Genomic DNA, 26,497 nt, shown 5'->3' on the forward strand with positions numbered 1-26,497 from the left:
AGGAAGATAATAATAGCTGTGTAAAGAATTTTACTAGTTTCGGTGAGAAGGGGAATAATTTATTTTGTTTTTGCTGCTTGTGAATGAAATTTCCACATAAACACATATCGAGATATCATTTAGCATATCAAGGAGAGGTGTGAGAGTCACAGCTCGTGAAACTTAAAAAAGGGGCATTAATCAAGGTTTCCTGGGCCATGATTTTTGTGTATCCGTGTGCCAAACAGCCTGATAGCACAGATTTTAGTATAACCTCCCTTCTCCATTGGATGCGTTGTTGAAGTCAGAGTGGCAACACTGTAAAAATAGAGCAAATTTCTATTTTGGGCCCCGCTCTTTGAAGAAAATTCACGCAAGACTTGCCACTTTGTCCAAAACAGCTGTCAGGAAGCCAACTCCCACATACACAATGAATGGATTGCCGCGCACCCTTTCACACCGGACTGCCACTAGTGTGAAAAGGCCTTAATTGAAATATTCTACCAAAATAGATAATGAGATGGCAAGCCAAACCATACTATGTCCAACAGAACTTTTTTTGTAAACTTTGCTACCATTTTGACAATGCCCACATACATACTGTATATAAGATCATTCAAATTTTAAAATTTGTGTACCTTCATTGCACTTTTATGCTTCAATTACATCAAATTTTCTAATTAGCAAAATAATAATATTATAATACAGTACACACTGTCAATATAATACAATAAACAATTTAAATTACCCCAGCTCCCTAAAAATGTGTCAAATTAAGACATATTTTACCTTACAACAACAGCGATACTGAATGTCCTTAGGCTCATAAAGAAAATGAGGAGGCAGGGTGAAGACAGATTGCCATAATTAAGACTTCATCACTTGATGAACAAAATAGCATACATATTGAAAATCACAAAACTTAATGAAGCCTGAACATTAATTTTACTGGAGCCCAATTCATTAGTTGCATATAGAAACACTTAATAATGAATCAAAAGTATTACGATGGTCATTTGTGTTTCAGCTCCCCATGTTTGAAAGTCATTAGTTGGAAAAGACAGGCAGCATAATGCTGATGGTGGCGAAACGATAATTAGGGATGGGGATGGATTGAGTCAATATACGTGTAATTAATATTTCAGTGTGAGGGTTATTAGTACCGAAGCAATCAGGCTCATAAGAATAGACTTTTTCAAAGTAAGAAATCACTTCAATATACATTTTAGATAGATAGATAGATAGATAGATAGATAGATAGATAGATAGATAGATAGATAGATAGATAGATAGATAGATAGATAGATAGATAGATAGATAGATAGATAGATAGATAGATAGATAGATAGATAGATAGATAGATAGATAGATAGATAGATAGATAGATAGATAGATAGATAGATAGATATGTGTACAGTTGTGGTCAAAAGTTTACATACACTTGTGAAGAACATAATGTCATGGCTCTCTTGAGTTTCCAGTTATTTCTACAACTCTGATTTTTCTCCGATAGAGTGATTGGAACAGATACTTCTTTGTCACAAAAAACATTGATGAAGTTTCGTTCTTTTATGACTTTATTATGGATGAACAGAAAAAAGTGATCAAATCTGCTGGGTCAAAAATATACATACAGCAGTGCTAATATTTGGTAACATGTCCCTTGGCCATTTTCACTTCAATTAGGCGCTTTTGGTAGCCATCCACAAGTTTCTGGCAAGCTTCTGGTTGAATCTTTGACCACTCCTCTTGACAGTATTGGTGCAGTTCAGTTAGATTTGATGGCTTTCTGACATGGACTTGTTTCTTCAGCATTGTCCACAAGTTCTCAATGAGGTTTAAGTCAGGACTTTGGGAAGGCCATTCGAAAACCTTAATTCTAGCCTGCTTTAGCCATTCCATTACCACTTTTGATGTGTGTTTGGGGTCATTGTCCTGTTGGAAAACCCAACTGTGCCCAAGACCCAATCTTCGGGCTGATGACGTTAGGTTATCTTGAAGAATTTGAAGGTAATCCTCCTTCTTCATAATCCCATTTACTCTCTGTAAAGCACCAGTTCCATTGGCAGCAAAACAGCCCCACAGCATAATACTACCACCATCGTGCTTGACGGTAGCCATGGTGTACTTGGGGTTAAAGGCCTCACCTTTTCTCCTCCAAACATATTGCTGGGCATTGTGGCCAAACAGCTCGATTTTTGTTTCGTCTGACCACAGAACTTTCCTCCAGAAGGTCTTATCTTTGTCCATGTGATCAGCAGCAAACTTCAGTCGAGCCTTAAGGTGCCGCTTTTGGAGCAAGGGCTTCCTTCTTGCACAGCAGCCTCTCAATCCATGGAGATGCAAAACACGCTTGACTGTGGACACTGACACCTGTGTTCCAGCAGCTTCTAATTCTTGGCAGATCTGCTTTTTGGTGATTCTCGGTTGAATCTTCACCCTCCTGACCAATTTTCTCTCAGCAGCAGGTGATAGCTTGCGTTTTCTTCCTGATCGTGGCAGTGACAAAACAGTGCCATGCACTTTATACTTACAAACAATTGTTTGCACTGTTGCCCTTGGGACCTGCAGCTGCTTTGAAATGACTCCAAGTGACTTTCCTGACTTGTTCAAGTCAATGATTCGCTTTTTCAGATCCATGTATGTATATTTTTGACCCAGCAGATTTGATCACTTTTTCTGTTAACCCACCCATAATAAAATCATAAAAGAACCAAACTTCATGAATGTTTTTAGTGACAAAGAAGTATCTGTTCCAATCACTCTATCGGAGAAAAATCAGAGTTGTAGAAATAACTGGAAACTCAAGAGAGCCATAACATTGTTCTTCACAAGTGTATGTAAAATTTTGACCACAACGGTATATATATATATATATATATATATTATTTACAGTGATCCTTTGTTTTTCGCCGTTTCGCAAAAACCAAAAATCGGCGGAGCCTATAAACGTAAGTATAAAGTATAATTAAAAAAAAAAAAAAAAAAAAGCCAAAAGAACTGTGGTGTTTGATAGAAAAATATGTCTATATGCTGCCATAGCAGATTCATGGCGCACTAAGCCCCTGAACTATTTTTAATTTGTCCGTTTTGCCCTGAAAACCCCCATTTACAGACGTCGCACAACCGGTTTTGTTTCAATGTAGCCATATTAAGAAGGTGAGTGATTATATTTATAATTCAAAATGTCTGTCATTTTCAGCTTAGAATCATTGACGTCTAATATTTCGTTTTAAAAAAAAAAAAAAAAAAACGACTTAAAAATTATTCACTCGCATATTTTAAACTTTTAAACGAATTACGTCACAATGAAAAATTTGGCGTCTGTAAAACAGTCACAGATATCTACCTCATAACTATCGCTTAATTTTTTTTTTGTTACTGTCGCATTTTCCCCGATATGTTAGATGATAAATAATCGATCCAAACAAAAAAAAAAAAAATTGAAAAATAACGTTTAAAAGGGTGACTATATGAATAAGAGAATCTCAACCACTCTTTGTTGTCTACGATTTCTGCATCACGATCCTTGTTATATCACAATGTTTCACCCATAAAATAAAATAAAAATCCGGCTGTGGCCATTCACAGCTGTGTCTTGACATTCGGTGATACATGCTACATGGAGTTTTTGGATCGAAACAAGGTAAGTACGCGATAATATCTCGTTAAAATCGTGGCGTCTTTAATTCTGCTCTCGCATGCTCTTGCCTCGAATTAGGGTTTTGCTGTTCAAAAATGTTTTTTTTGTTTTTTTTTAAATGCCTTCCTGTTCAAAACTTTTGTTCCCCCAGAAAATTGAGATTTTAAGCTTTCCAATGATGTATCACACATGCATTCTGGACAATTTTGAAAGTTGAGGGTCTCAGAGCAGAACTTCAAGTCACCTGAGTGTTTTCCGCCATTATATATATATATATATATAAGAAAACAATGATTTGCACATAGATACATGCATATACCTTGACATTTAAAAAAAATAAAATAACACATTAGACTCCAGTGGCTCCTTCCTTGACTGACAATGATGAGGATGAAGAAACACCTGTGCCCTTCGATGAAGATGACACAATGCATAGCAGTCAAGGTAGCCTTATACATTAACTCAAAAATCCACGAATAACTGAAACCGCAAATTTCGAAGCACAAAGTGGCGAGGGATCTCTGTATATAATATTTGCATTAAACTCTGATCACACCTCAAAATTTGATTGGTTCTCACATACTATTGTAATGTATACGTATACATTATGCACATACACACGTACACATATACAGTATGTATACTAAATGGTTCAGTTCATAAAGTTCTCATCCTTCCACTTGTATTATTATTTAAGTTTTGAAACATTCAAGACATTTAATTAACTTGTTGAATTAGGTCTTCTTCTTCCGCTTTTTTTTGGTGGGGTGGGGGTAAATTATGAATGCCTGACATACTGTACAGTATACGCCTTATCTTGTGTATCTCGAGGAAGAACAAAAATGTCTACTACATTTCGTAAAGACAATATGCTTGGTGTTATATGGAGTTAGCTGTTAACAATTTGCTGTTATGTGGAAGAATCGCACCTTGTACTAGTATACTCCAAAACACTTCACCATGTGCTCAATGAAGCACAGGCCTTTCAGATTGTTGCAATTATTGAACAGTGGATACGCCAAATTATGAATGCTTCAAGCTGAATTTGTGCAAATGGTTATTGATCAAAACCAAACTCTCCATGTTAAAATGAATCAGTCAGTAGGCTGGACAATTTTCTTTTATCCAAGTTATTAATCTTGACTACACATTAAAACATAAGTTTCTGATCTTTACAAATTGGAGTTATGTTCAGTCTGTTTTGACATTTGGTTGCATGTCTGAAAAACTTGTCAGTGTTTATATATATTTAAATTCCTAAAAGGATTCTTACACTTATTCCTTTCCGCAAACCCTAAATTATTTTTTTTCTCTCAATCTTTGCAGCTTTCTGTGAGGAGGGGTGCCGTAGTGGCGGGACATGTGTGTCTCCCAACACATGTGTTTGTCCTTCAGGATTCACAGGACACTATTGTGAGACAGGTAAGACCAAAGATGATACAGTGTAGTGGTCACGGCTCAGTAATCCTGTTTTAGCCACAGTCAGTTAAGGATGTGAAAATGCATTGCTGACATGTTCCTTTACACTGCATGTTTCAAATCAAGTAACTTCTCCAAGTCCGTATGGAAACAATGTGTTTGAAAATGAGTTAATTAGACCGTTAAGTCATTGAAATGAAAAGAAATAAAGTGTTGCCTCCCCTATTTGAAGCAGGAATTTGTGCTCATTTATTCAGAACTTGCGTGAGGTCAGAGAGTACTGATATTGGATGAGAGGGACCAGCTCCCATTTTCTAGTGTAGTCGAGCGCTCGTGTTTGATGATTTTGAACTTAAGGCTCTTGCTTGGGCATTATGTATCATACAGGAATTTTCCTTTAAACTTCCCTCAGCTGCTTCTATGAAGTTGATAGCGTGAAACCAGCATCATCTGCTTTCTTGTTCTATATGTCCCTGTGGCTTTTCTGTCTTCCTTTTCTCAAATGTTTCGCTTTTGTTCGCCTTGGGGTCACACTCAGTTTTGTTTTAACTGCCTTCATTGCCTGCCTTTATTTTGACTCATTATTACCTTATATACTGTATATTGTATTTTGCAAGGGACAACAAGCTTTGGCAAATAAGTTACTATGCCCTCCTTTGTAGTACCGGCCCTCAGCATAGGCAAGCTAGGTAGTTGCCCAGGGTGCCATATAGTGGAGGGTCCCCCTCCCAAAAACATACTCGTAGAAAAAAAAATACTCATGCTACGCTTCCCGAACGTTTTCATAATAAATTTCAGTATGCTACATACTGAGTGGTTGCACATAATCTCACTGTGTTAGCAGCTAGTCAATTGATAAATTAATGTCTCACTTCTGTTGCTGTGAATATGACATTTAAGAGTTTTAATATGAAAATGTTCAAGTCCTCAAAAGGAGATGGAGGAAAAACGGGCAGTTTAAATAGGACTTTAATGCACTGGGCAGAACTCAATCACTCGTTTCAGGTGAACTATAAGCAGTGACGGACATGCACCCATTGAGTTGTGAAAATACAGGTAGTCCCTGGCGTACGAGCGAGTTCCGCTGCTATGGTGGCGACGTAACCCGAATTTCCACTTATGTTGGAATTATCCCTTTAGGTACCTTTAAACACCTCCTAAATCTCAAAATAACTATCCAAAAACATGTATTACGCATCATATTAATAAAATAAAGTAAAAAAAAAAATTAAAAATGACAGCGACACTTCCACTTTTTGCTTCGGAGAATGTCTCACCATGGGATCTCTTTTAATTGCACGTTTCAGTAAAAGAATGTTGCAGTTGAGATTAAATGAATTCCTTTGTTGCTGAGTTTTGCTGTCATTTGTACATTCGGATCTCTTTTGTTCATGTACGTCAGGGACTGTATGGCTGTTCTACATTGTACAGTATGTGCAGTAAATCTAAATAAAAATATGTGGAACACAAGAGATTTAAAAAATTTAAATGCTGGAACTAATTCTGACAAGGATGCACCAAGGACCCAAATGCTCGATAGTTGTGCTCAGACAAAGTGTTTATTCTCCAATTAGTAGAGTTCAAAAATGTAAAAAAAAATTCACAGCAACAGCTGGACATCAATCAACAAAAATTCACATCAACAGCTGGACATCAATAAAATGAGTTACTTCTTCAAGAAACAAAAAGGCATGGGTTCAAAAACATGAATCGTGATCAAAAAAGGGCTTACACAAGGATGTGGCATAGGACGTGGCAGGATAGCAGACAAACCGACACCGGGCAAGGTTAGAAGCAGGCTAGTTATACAGAGGGTCACAGGTGGACATGATCAGCCTGATTGGCAAGAGCAGGAAGTAAAGTTAGCCCAAGGAGGCACGCAACTACCAAAATAAAAGAATCTGACATGAACCGACAAAAAACATTAACAAGACTTCCGGGACGTGACAAATTCAAAGGGAAGTTGTTTCAGACTTTGGAAATGTTGACAAATGTTTATTTATGGTATTTGATACATTACATTGTGAAGCCTTTTAGAAAATATGCTCATTTCATCTCCAAATCATTAATTCTAATACTTAAAAAAAAAAAAAAAAAAAACTTTTAGATACAGTATAATACCCATATAGTCGAAAAACACCCTATCAGGCAACACAAAACTGGCAGAGTAAGTCTTCTGTAAAGAGTGCCTGAGTTTATTATTTATTCATTTATAATCATTTTATAGGGCAGACTTTGAAAAATTATTAGCTCCATGACAGTGACTGCAGCCTGCACAATATCCCTTTGGTTCACTTCTTCTGCAATGAAATGAGTTCTAATATTCTTGTACACTGGCATTCAAAAACAAACTGTGCAGCAGCAGCAAACCTCAACTTTGTGCAGATTGACATGGAGCATATTCATGTGATATTTTCCCTAATGGTGATTTAGTAGGTTAGTAGGACTTGGACAGAAATGTAAAACTGCATGAGCTAAGGGAATCTCCTGAGAGTTCAGCGATTATTGTAACTGCACGAGTTAATTCACAGATAAACTAAAAATTGAAGCCCTTCACCTTTCAAACTGTAAAAAAAAAAGAAAACAAAAATGAAAAGAAAGAAAAAAACAATCAGCCCCCTCCCTTTGGGAAACCCTCTGATGGAAAGAGAAATGATGCCATTCAGAAGGAACTACAGTAAGTGGTTTCTAATAGAAGAAAATAGAGATAAATGTAAAACTGCTCCTTTTTTTCCTCTAGCCGTGTGACAAAGATGGATCGAGTGTTAGTAGTGGTAAGTTATCTACATTTATCGACTATCCACCTAAACAGTAATTAGGGCCACCACTGCCAGGTTGTCTCATGTTTTCAGTTCCTCATAGAAAAGCACACAAAAAACAGAAACATCACATACTTTTATGAAGGCAATAACAAGGCATACAGTGAGCTCAGCTCTCTGGAGTATAAGAAGAAAAAAGAAAGAATCAAAGGAGAGATAGGTGAATGAATGAAGCTGTGGTCTTCCAATACAGCAAAATAAAGCGACAACAAACAACATAAGTGCTTTGTCAAAATATCATTCGAAAACATTAAACTATGATATTTAGATTTTAGCTCATTAAATTGCTAAATACTCTCACACAAAGTCTGATTATTGTTTTATCTATGTTCACAATGTATCTAACCTCTCTAAAGAGGAGACATCAAACAAGAAAGAAACTAGTCATTCACCATTTGTATAGGAATGAGGCGCATTGTGTGCATCTGTGTGCATATTACTTTTTTCATATGTCACCATTGATTTGTCGTGCTAGCATAAATGGTTGATGTAATGTCCAGCCAAGTCACTGTTAATCTGAAAACCCCGTTTCCATAAATAAGTCAAAATTTTAATTTATCGCTAAACAGAATTCAAAGACTTCATGTGAATAATCAGCCTTTTTTCAGCTTCGTTTTTTGTTTTAATCTTTATTTTTTTGATACTTTTGAAGGCTTGATAACAGCTGCAACACACAAATAAGCTTATATATTTTATTTTATTTAAAATAAATAAATAAATAAGTAATTGAATGATTGGGGCTGTTTACATGGCGACTCTGCGACACCAAGGTGCAATGACTACAGTGCTTGCCAAAAGTATTGGCACCCCTGCAATTTTGCCAGATAATACTCAATTTCTCCCAGAAAACGATTGCAATTACAAATGCTTTGGTATTAATACCTTCATTCATTTTGCTTGCAATGAAAAAACACAAAAAAGAATGGGGGGTGAAATGAAATCATTATCACTTTACACAAAACTCGAAGTATTGAAACCCTTTGAAAAATCATGTGATGCTTCTCTAATTTGTGTCATTAACAGTACCTGTTACTTACCTGTTGCACATAACAGGTGGTGGCAATAACTAGATCACTTGTGCAGCCAGTTAAAATGGATTAATGTTAACTCAACCTCTGTCCTGTGTCCTTGTGTGTACCACATTGAGCATGGAGAAAAAAAAAGAAGACCAATGAACTGTCTGAGGACTTAGAAACAAAATTGTGAGGAAGCATGGGCAATCTCAAGGCTACAAGGCCATCTCCAAAGACCTGAATGTTCCTGTATCTACCGTGTGCAGTGTCATCAATAAGTGTAAAGCCCATGGCACTGTGTCTAACCTCTCTAGATGTGGACGGAAAACAAAAATTGACGAGAGATTTCAACGAAAGATTGTGCAGATGGTGGATAAAGAACCTTGACTAACATCCAAACAAGTTCAAGCTGTCCTGCAGTCCGAGGGTACAACAGTGTCAACCCGTACGTTCCGTCGGCGTCTGAATGAAAAGGGACTCTATGATAGGATACCCAGGAAGACCCAACTTCTGACCTAGAGACATACAAAAAGCCAAGCTGGAGTTTGCCAAAACTTACCTGAGAAAGCCAAAAGCATTTTGGAAGAATGTTCTCCGGTCAGATGAGACAAAAGTAGAGCTTTTTGGGAAAAGGCATCAACATAGAGTTTTCAGGGAAAAAATGAGGCCTTCAAAGAAAAGAACACGGTCCCCACATTCTTACATGGCGGAGGTTCCCTGATGTTTTGGGGTTGCTTTTCTGCCTCTGACACTGGACTGCTTGACCGTCTGCACGGCATTATGAAGTCTGAAGACGATCAACAAATTTTGCAGCATAATGTGGGCCCAATGTGAGAAAGCTGGGTCTCCCTCAGCGGTCATGTGTCTTCCAGCAAGACAATGACCCAAAACACTCTTCAAAAAGAACTAGAAAATGGTTTGAGAGAAAGCACTGGAGACTTCTAAAGTGGCCAGCAATGAGTCCAGACCTTGAACACCTGTGGAGAGATCAAATAATGGCAGTTTGGAGAAGGCACCCTATAAATCTCAACGACCTGGAGCAGTTAGCCGAAGATGAATGGTCTAAAATTCCAGCACAGCATTGTAAGAAACTCATTGATGGATATCGGAAGCGGTTGTTCGCAATTATTTTGTCTAAAGGTTGTGCTACTAAGTATTAGGCTGAGGGTGCCAAAACTTTTGTCCGGCCCATTTTTGGAGTTTTGTATAAAATTATAATAATTTTTTCTTTTCATTCTCTTTCGTGTTTTTTCATTGCAAAAAAATAAATGAAGATATTTCTACCAAAGCATTTTTAATTGCAATCATTTTCTGGGAGAAATTATCTGCAGCATTATCTGACAGAATTGAATACTTTTGGCGAGCACTGTATGTTGAAGAATGGCCTCGCTTATATGGTGTCGGCGAAAACGGAAGGCGAAGACGCAAACCTTTGAATCCGGGCTCCAAAGTGGAAGGATTCGATTGCGGGGGCTTGCTCCACAACCATATCAATGGAAAGCTCTCACGCCAATGACGTCAACACTCGCACACGTCACATTCAGCGTGCGCAGCGCTGCAACTAAACATTAAAAACAGCAAACGTGGCTGAACGTCGGGTTTAATTTGCTCTTTTATTTTTAATTAAAATATGTTTAATGTTTCCATTTTTGTGCCCTTTTGGAGCAAAAGAAAAAATGCCATTGCTTATAATGGGCGGGTATGTTGTCTTCTGGGCTGAGGAGGTTGTTGGTTGCAAAGTGCATCATTGGCTGTCGCCTTGTAAATCTGCACTGCCTCCTTAGGCCTGGCATGAATACTACATCGTTTTCACGCGGAATTACGACATTGTTCAAATGGAGACGGAACCATATATATGCAAATATGAAATTTGTCGTATTCTTGGAGTCACCATGTAAACTGCCCCATTGACTTCCAGTTTTAATTTCAGAAGTTCCTCCACTGTCAAGACCTCAATGGTAATTATACAGTGTGACAACATTGTTAAAAGAGCTATTGTTGTTAATCCTGAGCTAGAGTCAGTGACTGCCTCAAGTTTGCCGCTTTGTCAGCCTTCACAGCAGCAGCCTTTATTTGCTGGTTGTTTGTTCATTCACATTTGTCAACAGAACCTAAAAAATACGTTGCATGTATTCAATACTTTCTTCTAGAATGTTTTTCGATATTTTACAATTTTGTCAATGTAGATGTGTTATACTCACAATTTACTTCAATTATATTTTGGAGGGGAGTTCCTCTGCTGACATCACACTTAGTCAGCTATGTATTTGTTGAAATAAAGATTGCCTTTCTGCCATCAGTCAGTCACAAGAGTTCATCTATGTCCTGGGGAAACGATAGAGGGCACCCCTCAAGGCATCTGACATGTATTATTACTGTACTGCATAATGTGCCAACAACACAAACAAAATCACAGTTTCCAAGTGCTTGACCCAAATGTCTTTTTGTCATTTGTCTTTTATAAAGTCTTTGACTGTCATCAGGAGTCATTTTACTATGATTTGATTTGGACAACGGGGGATTTTAATTTCGCCCGACTTCATGCTGTTGTTCATAAAACAATTACTGCTTGTATGCATGAGTGAACAATAATATTTCAAGTATGGTATTATCTGAATGACCAAATTAATGAATGAGGTTGTAACTTTCAGTGATCGACAAGCTTTACATTTTTAAGAAGTGTGGTGATGACTATAACCACTCACGTGTAGTTGATTAAGGGATAAAGTTTCAGGATTCTGGGGACATTTTTTTTCCCATTACATTTCTATTTTATTCACTGTCCTTGGGAGTCACTGTTTTATTTCTGCTCCTCCCGTCCAGTGAGTTTCATACCAGGAAATGGAGATGATGATGATGAAGATGTTAATGGCATATTGTACCCAAGTTAAATCATGTATTTATTTATTTTTAAAGACAAATAAGATAATGGCAGAGGTGTGGCAACATTTTGTATGTTACAGGAATGAACACAATAAATGAAATAAATAAATAAAAAATAAAAGAATGCAGAAAAAGCTATGCGGTTCCTTTGGGTATTCAAATGAGGTGCATCATGAACTAATGATACTATAATTGCACTGCTAGACTCAGCACACTGCAATGGCAGTAGTCAGCCCTTTATTCCTTTATATGATTTACTCCTATATATAATTATGGGCATAGTTGTCATGCCAGACGATATGTCCCTTCAACTTTATGGATATGTCCCCTCTGAAACCCTGCTGCACACACTTTTACAGCCATTAACTCAATTAAATTCCTTTTCAACACGTCGTAACAATTTATTCCTGAACTCTTCCTGACGGGCTCATCAACTCCTGTTGTGCAAGATCTGTGTGCAGTAAAAGCAGGGAAAAGCCAAAACCCTTTTCGAGCATTTTTTGAACCCGTTTCTATTGGTGAATTAGAAATTACAATGTGAAGTTAAGAAAACATGTAATCTTTAATAATCGTGACTCGGGAAAAGTATTGTGACATAACCCACTTCACTGTCATATCAAAGCTTATGATGTGCATATTTGTGCACAAATGGCATAAATTGGTAAGATTTGATTATTTTCTAAATTTATGATTTTTTTTTTTCTATGTGTTTTTTCTTTTAAATAAGCACACCCTAATATGTTTTGTGTCTGCATGTTGACACCTCTTGTTTCTGCCATCAATAGCCTAAATTAGTTGGAATATTTTTTAATTATATTATGCCACAGAAAATATTGATTTTCGAAGAGCCAACGTTTTTTTATTCTGTAGCATATTGACAAATGTATAATCAGGCTGTGAATTTAAATTTGTATCTTCTGTCACTTATAAATTCAGGAGCACTTCATCCATCCTTGTATCGATTTTTTTATTCCGCTTGTCCTGTTCAGTGTCGCATTGATCTGGAACCTCCCTCAGCTGACTTTGGACCAAAAGCAGACGATACCCTGGACTGATCAACAATCAGCCCTAGGGCACAAATAAGGACGACCCAGACTCACAACCATGCTCATTCACCTCCACACTCACATTCATAACTGAGCGGGAACTGAACTCATGCTGCCTGCACAAAAGTCAAATACATCTGCATAATTTAATGAGATTCAGGACTACAGCTGTGTCACCAAACAAATTTGATTGCCTCGCTATGTGATGCTGTTAAATTATACACAACACATAAAAAAAAAAATATTTATATATATGTTAAGTTTAGTCTTTATCGTTACTGTGAAAAGGCATCACACTTTTGTTTGTATCATATTTTATGTTAGGTTGTGCGTGAGCAGGAAGGGATCCCAATGCAGACAACTTCTGGCGAGCAGTATTTTATTAGCAATCGCGAGAAGAGCGTGGCGGGTGGAAGTTTGCTTGGCTCGGGGTAGTTGAGCTGACGAGGAAGCTCGGAAGGGAGGCAGGCGTGGAATCCGACGAGGGGCGCGCAGAAAACAGGACCTGGGGCGAAAGCAAGGTAGTCGTGAGCCAGTGAGCAAAGATATCATGTAAGGAATGCGAGATACAACTGACGTGAGTAACAGACGAGTTGATCGGGCGATGTGGTGGTGCGTCCGCTGGGCTTTTAAAGCTGGCTGATGGTAATTGCCCACAGCTGTGGCCGCTCCACCCATCTGACATCAGACCTGTAATCAGGCAAAATCCCCTCACCTGAGGCAGGGCTCAGGAAGGAGGCGCGGAGGCCCTAACAGGACCCCCCCTCCCACGGGCGCCACCTGGCGTCCGACGGAGAGCACCGGGATGGGCGCGGTGGAAATCCCGGATGAGAGCCCGAGACAGCACCCACCGGGATGGGACCCAAGAGCGCTCCTCAGGACCATAGCCCTCCCAGTCGACGAGGTACTGAAGCCCCCGGCCGCGGCGACGGACGTCCAACAGGCGCCGCACCTGGTACGCAGGACCCCCATCGACCGACAGAGGCGGAGGAGGGGGCGGAACAGGGGGGGACAAAGGACATGAAGAAACAGGCTTGACCTGGGAGACGTGGAACGTGGGATGGACGCGGAAATGACGAGGGAGCCTGAGGCGCACGGCTGCAGGGTTCACCACCTTTACAATTTCGTACGGGCCTACAAACCGGGGGGTCAGCTTAGCCGATCCAGTCTTCACAGGCAGGGACTTGGCCGCGAGCCAAACCTTCTGGCCCACGGTGTAAACGGGCGCTGGCATGCGACGGCGGTTGGCCTGGACACACGTTGCTTGCGAAGCCCGTTGGAGCGCCGTGCGAGCCCGTTCCCAGACCCGGGAGCACCGGCTGACGTGAGCTTGGACCGAGGGGACTGCAATGTCTTTTTCCTGTGATGGGAATAACGGCGGCTGATAGCCAAGGGAGCAGAGGAACGGGGACATACCGGATGAGGCGTTCGGGAGGGAGTTGTGGGCATACTCAATCCATGCCAGATTGTCGCTCCAGGAGGCAGGATGGGCCTGCGTGGCGCATCGAAGGGCGGCCTCCAGCTGTTGATTCGTGCGCTCGCATTGCCCATTTGACTGCGGGTGATAGCCGGAGGAAAGACTCACCGAGATGCCCAATGCCGCGCAGAAAGCCCTCCACACCTGGGAGGTGAATTGTGGTCCCCGGTCCGAGACCACATCTGCTGGGATACCATGCAGGCGGAGAACATGGTGAGTGAGCAGATCAGCCGTTTCTGAGGCGGTGGGAAGCTTGCGAAGAGGAACGAAGTGGGCTGCCTTGGAAAACCGATCAACTATTGTGAGGATTGCTGTGTTGCCTTTGGAGGGAGGAAGACCGGTGACAAAGTCCAGGGCGATATGTGACCATGGTCGGCTCGGGATAGGTAGTGGGTGTAGCAGTCCTGCGCTGGGCCGGGTGGTAGTCTTGCTGCGTGCGCAAACCGTGCATGCAAGGACGAACGAGCGGGCGTCTGTCACAAGGGTCGGCCACCAAAACCGCTGTCGCAGCACCGACAACGTCCTCCTAATGCCAGGGTGGCAAAACAAACGAGATGAGTGGGCCCATTCTAATACCTGGGCTCGAAGGTCCGGAGGAACAAAGAGCGTAGACTGTGGCTCCCCACGAGGGTCGGGGTGGTCCCTGAGTGCCTCTTTGACCTTCGCCTCGATCTCCCACTCCATGGCAGCGAGGAAGCAGGTTGGAGGGAGGATGGTTGAGGGTTCCGCCTGAGACTGGCTCTTCTGGAATTGCCGGGACAGGGCATCGGGTTTTGTATTCTTGGAGCCTGGAATGTAGGACAAATTAAAATTGAACCGGCAAAAATACATGGCCCACCTTGCTTGACGCGGATTGAGACGTTTGGCGGACTTGAGATATTCAAGGTTTTTGTGATCGGTGAGCACAAGGAACGGTGAAGACGCTCCTTCCAGGTGATGGCGCCATTCCTCAAGGGCCATCTTCACAGCAAGGAGTTCTCTATCGCCGATGCTGTAGTTACGCTCTGCTGAGGACAACCTGCGGGAAAAATAGGCGCAGGGGTGCACTTTGCCGTCGGCTCTGCGTTGGGACAACACTGCACCCACTCCGACCTCGGAGGCGTCGACCTCCACAATGAACTGAAGTGCTGGGTCGGGATTGACCAGCACAGGAGCCGTGGTGAAACGTGCTTTGAGGTCACGGAAGGCTGCGCCGGCAGCGTCAGACCAGCAAAAAGGCGTAGCTGTGGAGGTGAGGGCCGTGAGAGGAGCAGCAATCCGGCTGTAGTCACGGATGAAGCGACGATAGTAATTCGCAAAGCCCAAGAAGCGCTGGAGCTGTTTCCGGTCGGCAGGAAGTGGCCAATTCATGACCGCCGAGACCTTAGCTGGGTCCATGCGTAGTTGGCCCTTGCCAATGATGTAGCCCAGGAATTTGGTTTCAGGGACGTGGAATTCGCACTTTTCGGCCTTAACAAAGAGCTTGTTCTCCAGTAGACGCTGTAGTACTTGACGGACATGTTCCTGGTGTTCAAGGGGGGTGCGAGAGTAGACCAGGATGTCATCGAGGTAGACCACCACGAACCGATTGATCAAGTTTCCGAGGACATCGTTCACGAGGTTCTGAAAGACGGCGGGGGCGTTGGTGAGACCGAACGGCATAACGAGGTATTCAAAGTGACCCAGGGGGGTGTTGAATGCGGTCTTCCACTCATCCCCCTCTCGGATACGGACGAGATGATAGGCGCTGCGGAGATCAAGTTTGGTGAATATGGTGGCGTCCTGAAGGGGAGTGAACGCAGACTCGAGGAGCGGGAGCGGATATTTGTTCTTCACTGTGATGTCATTCAGCGATCGATAATCAATGCACGGGCGTAAGCCGCCATCTTTTTTCGGCACAAAGAAGAATCCGGCGCCCACCGGGGAAGAGGACGGCCGTATAATGCCGGTTGCCAAGGATTCCTTAATATACTGCTCCATCGCCTCCCTCTCAGGCCGTGAGATCGAAAACAGGCGCCCCCTAGGGAGGACTGCACCTGGGAGGAGGTCAATGGCGCAGTCGTACGGGCGGTGTGGGGGTAGCGAAGCTGCGCGTTCCTTACTGAAAACTTGCCCGAGATCATGATAACACTCTGGGACTGTGGAGAGGTCGGGTGGCTCCACTTCTGGGACAGGGCAGGACGGCATTAGTGACGACAGAAGACAGTGTGCGTGACAATACGAGCTCCAGGCGGTTATCTTGGGGTGTGACCAGTCAATGGAGGGGTTGTGTTTTTTCAGCCAAGGCAGCCCGAGGACAAGAGGAGAGCGAGGGCTCCTGAATACGAGGAAAGGGCTCACCTCCCGATGATTACCGGATACGAGGACGTTGACGGCTTCGGTCTGATGGGTCACCCGGAACAAGACTTGGCCATCCAAGGCAGTGGTCTGTAAAGGGGCAGAGAGAGTCTGCGTCGCCAACCCCAATTGATGAGCCAGCTCCCCGTCGATGAAATTTTCATCTGAGCCGCAGTCCACCAAGGCGGTGATGGTCCGTGACTGGCCCCTACAGGAGAGCGTAACCGGGAGTTGGAGCCGGCGAGAGGGAATGTTGCTCATATGGCTCACGAGTAGCCCCTCTGCTACTGGCGAGCCCGAGTTTCCCGGGCGTATTGGGCAGTTGCGGAGGAAGTGTCCTGCTGTTCCACAGTAGATACATAATTTGTTGTTAAATCTTCGCTCACGTTCACCTGTAGTTAGTCTGGTTCGGCCAAATTGCACAGGCTCCGGGTTGTTGACCGGGGGCGCTCCTCCGTGCACGCGCGCAGCCCTGGGTGACGGACCGGGAGGCGAAAGTGGCCGGGGGAGAGTGACGCGGGCGGGCGGAGCCTCCAGCTGCTCCCGGCGCTGTCTCTGTCGTTCGCGTAGCCGATTGTCCAGCTTGATCGAAAGAGCGACCAAGTGATCAAGCGAGGAAGCTTCTCTTGTGGCTAGTTCATCTTTGAGGGATTCGCTCAGTGCCCGGATGAAAACTTCCTGTAGTGCCTCGTCATTAAATCGGCTTTGCGCCGCCAGCGTTCGGAACTCTATGGCGAACTCTGCAACGCTGCGGGCTCCCTGGCGCACAGACATGAGTCGCTTGGCGGCTTCTTTGCCCCGAACAGGGTGGTCGAAGACCTTTTTCATTTCGTCTGTGAAGCAGGCGTAGGAATTGCACACGGGGGAATTATGCTGCCACACTGAGGAAGCCCACTCCAATGCGGCGTCGCGGAGACAGCTGATCAAATACGCTATCTTCGCCCGGTCATCCCGGTAAGTAGATGGCTGTTGTTCGAACACCAGGCTACATTGCACAAGAAAGGCGCGACAAGTGCCGAGGTTGCCGTCGTACGGGGCCGGTGCGGGGACGTGAGGCTCTCGGCCCGTCGTCGATGACGCCGGGTTGCTTGCGGGTATGTGGCACGGAGGGGTAGCGGCGTGACGTGGGGCTGACTGGGCTAATCGGGCTGGCGGAGGTGGTGTGAGCTGCTCTTGTATGGTTTGGAGTGAATGGGAAATGTCCGTTACCTTATTGAAGAGGAATTCTATGGCTTGGTGGTGGTCGCGGAGTGACGTGGGTGAGTCGGCGGGTTTGTCTGCGGGATCCATAATGGCCCGATCAAACTGTTAGGTTGTGCGTGAGCAGGAAGGGATCCCAATGCAGACAACTTCTGGCGAGCAGTATTTTATTAGCAATCGCGAGAAGAGCGTGGCGGGTGGAAGTTTGCTTGGCTCGGGGTAGTTGAGCTGACGAGGAAGCTCGGAAGGGAGGCAGGCGTGGAATCCGACGAGGGGCGCGCAGAAAACAGGACCTGGGGCGAAAGCAAGGTAGTCGTGAGCCAGTGAGCAAAGATATCATGTAAGGAATGCGAGATACAACTGACGTGAGTAACAGACGAGTTGATCGGGCGATGTGGTGGTGCGTCCGCTGGGCTTTTAAAGCTGGCTGATGGTAATTGCCCACAGCTGTGGCCGCTCCACCCATCTGACATCAGACCTGTAATCAGGCAAAATCCCCTCACCTGAGGCAGGGCTCAGGAAGGAGGCGCGGAGGCCCTAACATTTTATCCAAATTTTAAATCAGAGACTAGTCCTTAGTGTGACCTCAAACCAGTGTTTCGCAATTATTTTCTGTTACGCCACCCCAGTAGGGGTTCCAACTCTCTGCCGCCACTGTAAATAGTATCATTTGTCTATAAAATTGATATTATTATTATTATCATTATTATAAGTACACCTCTGCATAACATTGTGTCCTTTTTTATATTGAAGAAAAAATAAGTTTTTGACCATTTAATACTGAAAAATACATTTTATAAAATCAATAAATATTAATGCATTCACATTGATTAGCAACTTTAACTCATGAGGACATTTTGCCAAACGATTTGACCAAAAAAACAAAAATTAATAAAAAAAAAAGTGAAAAAAGTCAAGTGAAAGTGTCATTGGACAGAGGGACAGTTTTTATTTTTGCTGCAGGCACTATCAGCTCCTTTGCTATGGTGTGGGGTCATTTTGCACTGAGCCACTTGGTATGCCACCTTATCTGATGCTGACAGTGCTAACTGATTTACTGATGTAACAATGCAAAACAAAGTGAACGATTGTTGGCAATATTCAGCACATTTTCGCTGAAAAAAAATCAAGTTGCCTATCAATGTGATTGGGGTCTAATGTCTTTAAGTGATGTCTTAATTGATTTGGCTTCCTGCTGTCCGCTGAGAACATTTTTAGATACAGAAAACAGACTGGTCTATCCTCATCTCCCACTGTATTGAAAGTCAAAAGCAAAATGCTACATACGCTTGTCATATTTCCTCATTTTAGCTTTGCTCTTGTTGGGTTCAAAAATACTGTGCAAACTCTGAAAATTAGAGGGCCACTACCACCCACTGAGTGGATGTGTAATAACACTTTATTCTAGTACGGCAAAAAAGTGGTCACATGAGCCACCCCTGGCATGGCGCGCCCCACTATTTTAGAAGTACTGCCTTAAACTAATGTACCAAATACCGTGTTGCCTTCCTTCAGGTTTTACAAATCGCCATGCGACACAAGGGAGCACATACACATTGTATTTAAGTTAGTCAGAGACTTCCTTCTCCTTTTGGCTAATGTTTGCATTTAGGTGATGAAAATGTAACTGCATATCATGGTTTAACTATCCCAGTGTGTGAGTAGGTTGTTTTATATATCGAGACGGAAAATGATTACACACGATCAGCAGAACTTAAATGATATATAATGAATGAGAGATTTTCTGTCCTGAGAAGTAGCTAAGACCTACAGCCACTTGACTGGGCACATTGAAAAAAATAACTGGTGTGATTTACTTGATAAAATCTTTGTAACAATTTGCACTTACTTTTATTAGGTAAATTTTACTGCTTGCAATATTAAGTTCAGTTCACTTTCTGCAATCAATTAAATTTTACATACAACTGAACTTAATGTTTTCTTAACTATCAAGTAAATCTTGCTTTGTTTTAGTTAGTTAGATTTCACATACATTAACTAAGTAAAATCAATTGTTTTATTTCCGAGAGCAGAACTTAAAGTGCCTGTGACACGAAAAAGCATGTTTATTTCATAATACACGCGGTATTTTATGCCCCTGAATAATATGGGCTATAATATTGCTCTCCGCCGGGCGGTTTGCCGATCCGCGATGACAATCGACAACCGGGTCGTCATGTCAAATAATCCAGGATAGTTATGTGTGATTTTCCGCTTCGAAGACTTTGAAACATCACTCGGTTCGGGTTAGCATGTCGGCTAGCTGTCACGCCTTCTGGTTTGTTTACATTCTCCGAAGCCGGGGAAGGGAAATGACATATGTCCAATTTAGGTGTCATAAAACATCGTTCGGGAGGTGCGACAGTAAAGGTGAAGTCGACAGTTTTGACCATTATGGAGTAATTTTGCCATGTCGTCCTGAATAAATGCATTTTCATTATTTCATATTCCATTCAGCACAAGACTGTTATTTGTCATGACCATGCCATTTATTTAGCAATTGGGGAAAATACTTGCATAAAAAAAATATCCTGTAAAAATATTGAAGTAAAGAAACAGAAACAATGACATTTTGCCGCTCTCTTCGTCGCGTTTTCCTCGTTGTGAATAGTTCCCCCTCGACGGGCTGACTGGTCCTTCTCAAGCCATTTATATAGCTATTGGGCAAAAATATTTGGATAAAAAGAATATCCTGTAAAAATATTGGAGTAGAGAGACTGAAACAATGACATTTTGCGGCTCTCTTCGTCGCGTTTTCCTCGTTCTGAATAATTCCCCCTCAATGGGCTGAATAGTAAAACCGATGAGCCCAGTCTACCGCTGACGTCATCCACCTGTTGGGGACGCTAAAGCCCTATAATGGTAGGCGTGGCTAACCGGCAGATTAAAAGACTAATTTCTCGTCATCTGTGCTTTGCTAAATTGTTGTATATAGTCGAATCGTCTCAAAATATGATTCTAATTCACATAATAATGCCATTTAAGACTTTTTTTCTCGTGTCATATGCTTAAGACTACATGAAAACATTATGTAAACCCAAAATAGCTGTAACATTTACTATAATGAAACAAATAAGTACATTGTCATGTTTTTTTTTTCCATGATTTTGACACAAAATGGCTCTATTAAGTTACAGATAATTTAATTTTTTTTTTTCTATTTTAATATAAAGATACTACCTGGAAAATTAGAACATGAAGTAAAAGTTTTAAAACCTTTTTAAACTACAAGACCTCATCAAAAAAATTCAAAGAAATAAATATTGAAACCGGTAAGGTTAATCTTACCGGTAAGTTGAATTGCATAAATAAAACTAACTTTTCAGGATATTCTAATTTTACAAGTAGTACCTGTATAATACTACATTGTGTACATTTATCAGAAATCACAGGAAAAATATAGTTAAAATTCACACTTTCTTTGTATAATAAATTCTTTAAACTGTCACAACTGTCTTATCAACAATCAAAATTTAAGCTGTGTTACTGCGTGAACAAGAGAGTGAGAGTTCTCGATGTATCCACTCCACCTCCAGCCCCATGTACAACCAATATCTTCAAGATGTGCTGACTGACATCACTGGTTCTGCATCACCGGTTCTGCCCTGCTACATGAAATGAGCAAAAATTCTCTTAAAAGCACATAAAAGCACATGGTCTCAGCTTTGCATCCAGGACACCTCCCTTAACTCTCATGAGATTGATGAGTTTTTGTGTGTAGCTGTCAAGTCTGTACATAGAGGTCAATTCCAGGAAAATTTTTGTTTTTCTTAATTCTTCACAAACAAATCTGTGCTTAATATAGAAACAATGGATACATACAGTGGGGCAAATAAGTCAACCACTAATTGTGCAAGTTCTCCCACTTGAAAATATTAGAGAGGCCTGTAATTGTCAACATGGGTAAACCTCAGCCATGAGAGACAGAATGTGGGGAAAAAAACTGAAAATCACATTGTTTGATTTTTAAAGAATTTATTTCCAAATTACAGTGGAAAATAAGTATTTGGTCACTTACAAACAAGCAAGATTTCTGGCTGTCAAAGAGTTCTAACTAGGTCTAACGAGGCTCCACTCGTTACCTGTATTAATGGCACCTGTTTTAACTAGGGATGGGAATCTCTGGCATGAAGCCGATTCGATATGTATCTAGATACACAGGTTACGATTCGATTAAAAAACGATACGTTTTTAAGGCCGACCGATTCGATACGATTCGATACAGTTTAAGAACGATACGGTTCGATACAGAGTGAAAACGATACGATAGTAAACATTTGTTGTGTGTGTTCGAAGAGTATTTTAAACATATAAAAAAAGACCACATTTCTAATAGCAAAATTAAACAACAAAATTTCATACCAATGTTATGTTTTATTTTTTTATGAAAAAAATACAAATAAAAATAAGGCTTACTATATGACCGTCATTTTGTTGGATGGGATTTATAATAAAATAAAACTCCAGTGACAGACAACAATAAAGTGCAGTAAATCAATTAGTGCATTTCCTGGTGTCTCGAACACAAGAGGTAAGCAATTTAAGTGCAAACTTTCAACGTAAACATCTTACCAACAAAAAATATTAATTATATGCAGCAGCTCTAGAAAAAAAAGAATTAAACCCGCAATGTTATCATAAATAAATAATAAATTATGCTTTACCACTGGTATAATTGGGGGAATAAAAACATGGCATTTTAGACAGACAGGTCAATAATCATTACTTTTACCTTATACACAGCAGTCTTTCACTTATGCCTATGCTTCCACATTTTTTTTATTCCTCATCACTGTCCATATCTTTTTTGAAGGGCAGATTTTTTCTTGAGGAAGATAAACATTAACATGTGGATTAGTTTAAGTAGACTGCGTTTCGTGGGAAAAAAATCTCCAAAGGAGCGTGTTGCCCTTTCCACCATTGTAGTGGGTTATTTTGCCAGGGTTAAAAACTCACGATCCCTGTACCGCTCCTCACTTCACACTAGCTCTGTCTCATGCGAACAGATCTGGCTGCCTTCCTCACTTCAAAGTCCGACTTTTGTATTTCCTGGGTGCGTTGAAAATCAATCGCTGCACGTCGCTGGCGTCGGTGCTCAAACTGCCCATTGTTATGGCATGTTGCTTCGTTGCCACTACCGGTTTCGTTTTCGTTTTGGGCTGTGAAGAAAAAGCTATGGAGCGTGCGTTACAGTGGTTTTATTAGCTCTCGCGTTGTGACACGCCCGTGACGATCGGGCAATGACGGCGACTAGTAGCGGTTCTGCCGAAATGCATGGGAAGTAGAGGCAACCATACCGTGAGTTGTGCTTGTCCATATTATAGCATGCGTGCTGTCTCAATCTAAGCGCGCTGTGTGGTGAATGACACAAGCGCAGCAAGTGAAGTAAAAGCTAAATTATCATTCCATTAAGCAATGCATTGAATTAGGCATTAGAAGCCGATTCTTGTGCTCGCGATAGCCGAATTATAGCTCTACTATCGGTTCGTTGAATATTTAATGGCAAATTACTGTCGAATAGTAACTTTACAATCGATACAGCTGTATCTCTCACCTGTAAAACCGGATATCCGGTCGTATCGGTTTATCGTTCTCAAGCTTAGTTTTAACTCATTATCGGTATAAAAGACACCTGTCCACAATCTCAGTCAGTCACACTCCAAACTTCACTATGGCCAAGACCAAAGAGCTGTCGAAGGACACCAGAGACAAAATTGTAGACCTGCACCAGGCTGGAAAGACTGAATCTGCAATAGGTAAAACGCTTGGTGTAAAGCAGACATGTCCAAAGTCCGGCCCAGGGGCCAAATGCGGCCCGTGGTCAAATTTCATCCGGCCCCCAGCCTCTGTCATAAAATCAATAACGTCTGGCCCGCACACAGACTTAATAAATTGGTCAGCAGTACTGCTACCAGCATATGAAGTATCTTACACACTAAATGCTGCTCCTCATTTACCCACGAAAAGGCAGCAGCACTCTAAGCAACATTCCCCCATGTGACCCTTTACTCCCAATTTTCTAAAATGGCGACAATCAACAAAAAAAGAAAGTTGACTGCGACGGCTGGCACTTCAAGGATAGGTGGAAATTGGACTATTTCGTCGCTAAAATACGCAACAACTGTTTACAGTCGCTGTTTTTAAAGAGTTAAATGTGAGGCGATATTACCGAACAAGACACGCCGACATGTACGAAAAGATGACAGGGAAGATGCGTAGCGATTAGCGAGAAATTGAAGCAAGTTGAAGGTAGTTTAATTTCACAGCAGCAGTATTTCGAGAGAGCCCAAAAGTCAAAAGAGAACGCCACAAAGGCTAGATGAACTGCCAAACGATTCCGTGGAATTGAGATTCCGTTGAACTGAGATTGTTGAAATTTATTAATTAAAAAATAATAATAATAAAGCATATGTGACACACAGAATGGCTTGCTAAAATTTGCTTAAATATATTGTTCTACATAAAGGATGTCAGCCAAGATCGGCCCCCCACATTTTTACCACACCAAATTTGGCCCTCTTTGCAAAAAGTTTGGACACCCCTGGTGTAAAGAAATCAACTGTGGGAGCAATTATTAGAAAACGGAAGACATACAAGAACACTGATAATCTCCCTCGATCTGGGGCTCCATGCAAGATGTCACCCCGTGGCGTCAAAATGATAACAAGAACGATAAGCAGAAATCCCAGAACCACACGGGGGGACCTCGTGAATGACCTACAGAGAGCTGGGACCACAGTAACAAAGGCTACTATCAGTAACACAATGTGCCGCCAGGGACTCAAATCCTGCACTGCCAGACGTGTCTCCCTGCTAAAGAAAGTACAAACCCGGGCCCGTCTGCGGTTCACTAGAGAGCATTTGGATGATCCAGAAGAGGACTGGGAGAATGTGTTATGGTCAGATGAAACCAAAATAAAACTTTTTGGTAGAAACACAGGTTCTCGTGTTTGGAGGAGAAAGAATACTGAATTGCATCAGAAGAACACCATACCCACTGTGAAGCATGGGGGTAGAAACATCATGCTTTGGGGCTGTTTTTCTGCAAAGGGACCAGAATGACTGATCTGTGTAAAGGAAAAAATGAATGGGGCCATGTATCGAGAGATTTTGACTGAAGATCTCCTTCCATCAGCAATGGCATTGAAGATGAGACGTGGCTGGGTCTTTCAGCATGACGATGATCCCAAACACACAGCCAGGGCAACAAAGGAGTGGCTTCATAAGAAGCATTTCAAGGTCCTGGAGTGGCCTAGCCAGTGTCCAGATCTCAACCCCATAGAATATCTGTGGAGGGAGTTGAAAGTCCGTGTTGCTCAACGACAGCCCCAAAACATTACTGCTCTAGAGTAGAGCTGCATGGAGGAATGGGCCAAAATACCAGCAACAGTGTGTGAAAAGCTTATGAAGAGTTACAGAAAACGTTTGGCCTCCGTTGTTGCCAACAAAGGGTACATAACAAAGTATTGAGATGAACTTTTGGAATTGACCAAATACTAATTTTCCACCATAATTCGCAAATAAATTCTTTAAAAATCAAACAATGTGATTTTCTGGGTTTTTTTCTCCACATTCTGTCTCTCATGGTTGAAGTTTACCCATGTTGACAATTACAGGCCTCTCTAATATTTTCAAGTGGGAGAACTTGCACAATTAGTGGTTGACTAAATACTTATTTGCCCCACTGCATATATTCACTATTTTGCACTGTATATAATCTGTTTTGACCATGGTATACAGTGTATCACAAAAGTGAGTACAACCCCTTGCATTTCTGCAGATATTCAAGTATATCTTTTCATGGGACAACACTGACAAAATGACACTTTGACACAATGAAAAGTAGTCTATGAGCAGCTTATATAATAGAGTTAATTTATTTTCCCCTCAAAATAACTCAAAATTTAGCCATTAATATCTAAACCCCTAGCAACAGGAGTGAGTACAACGCATGGGAACTACGTACATCCCTAAATGTCCAAATTGTTGACAATTACAGGTGTCTCTAATCTTTTCAAGTAGAACTTGCACAATTGGTGGTTCAAACTCCAAACTCCACAATGGCCAAAGCCAGTCTCCACATCTCAACCCCATAGAAAATCTGTGGAGGGAGTTGAAAGTCCGTGTTGCCCAACGACAGCCCCAAAAAAATCACTGCTCTGGAGGAGATCTGCGTGGAGGAATGGGCCATAATACCAGCAACAATGTGTGAAAAGCTTGTGAAGAGTTACAGAAAACGTTTGGCCTCCTTTGTTGCCAACAAAGGGTACATAACAAAGTATTGAGATGAACTTTTGGTATTGACCAAATACTTATTTTCCACCATGATTTGCAAATAAGTTCTTTAAAAAAATCAAACAATGTGATTTTCTGTTGTTGTTTTTTTTTTGTTTGTTTTTTTTACATTCTGTCTCTCATGGTTGAGGTTTACCCATGTTGACAATTACAGGCCTCTCTAATCCTTTCAAGTGGGAAAACTTGCACAATTAGTGGTTGAATAAATACGTATTTGCCCCACTGTAAGTCTATAATGTTTAAAGAACTCCAACCGTTTTGATGTCCTAAATGTGCAACTTTTGCAGGAACATATCATGGGTGATTCTCAACCTAAAAATGAAAAGATAATATTGTCACAAAAAATGACTGTGCTCTCATTTAAAAAAAGAGGGGGAAAATGCAAATTGCAGAATGGCACAATAGTA

General features: G+C 41.7%; 1 protein-coding gene across 1 annotated transcript in view; it reads left to right on the top strand.

Moving 5' to 3' along the window:
• Positions 1–26,497, top strand: part of LOC130913588 (protein kinase C-binding protein NELL1-like) — a 308,184-nt gene that overhangs the window by 246,178 nt on the left and 35,509 nt on the right. Inside the window, exon 15 of the mRNA XM_057832310.1 lies at positions 4,949–5,044. Coding sequence (XP_057688293.1) covers positions 4,949–5,044 — 96 coding nt within the window. The remainder of the gene's footprint in view (positions 1–4,948; positions 5,045–26,497) is intronic.

This window comes from Corythoichthys intestinalis, chromosome 1 (assembly GCF_030265065.1).
Source record: "Corythoichthys intestinalis isolate RoL2023-P3 chromosome 1, ASM3026506v1, whole genome shotgun sequence".
Classification (NCBI taxonomy): Eukaryota; Metazoa; Chordata; class Actinopteri; order Syngnathiformes; family Syngnathidae; genus Corythoichthys; species Corythoichthys intestinalis.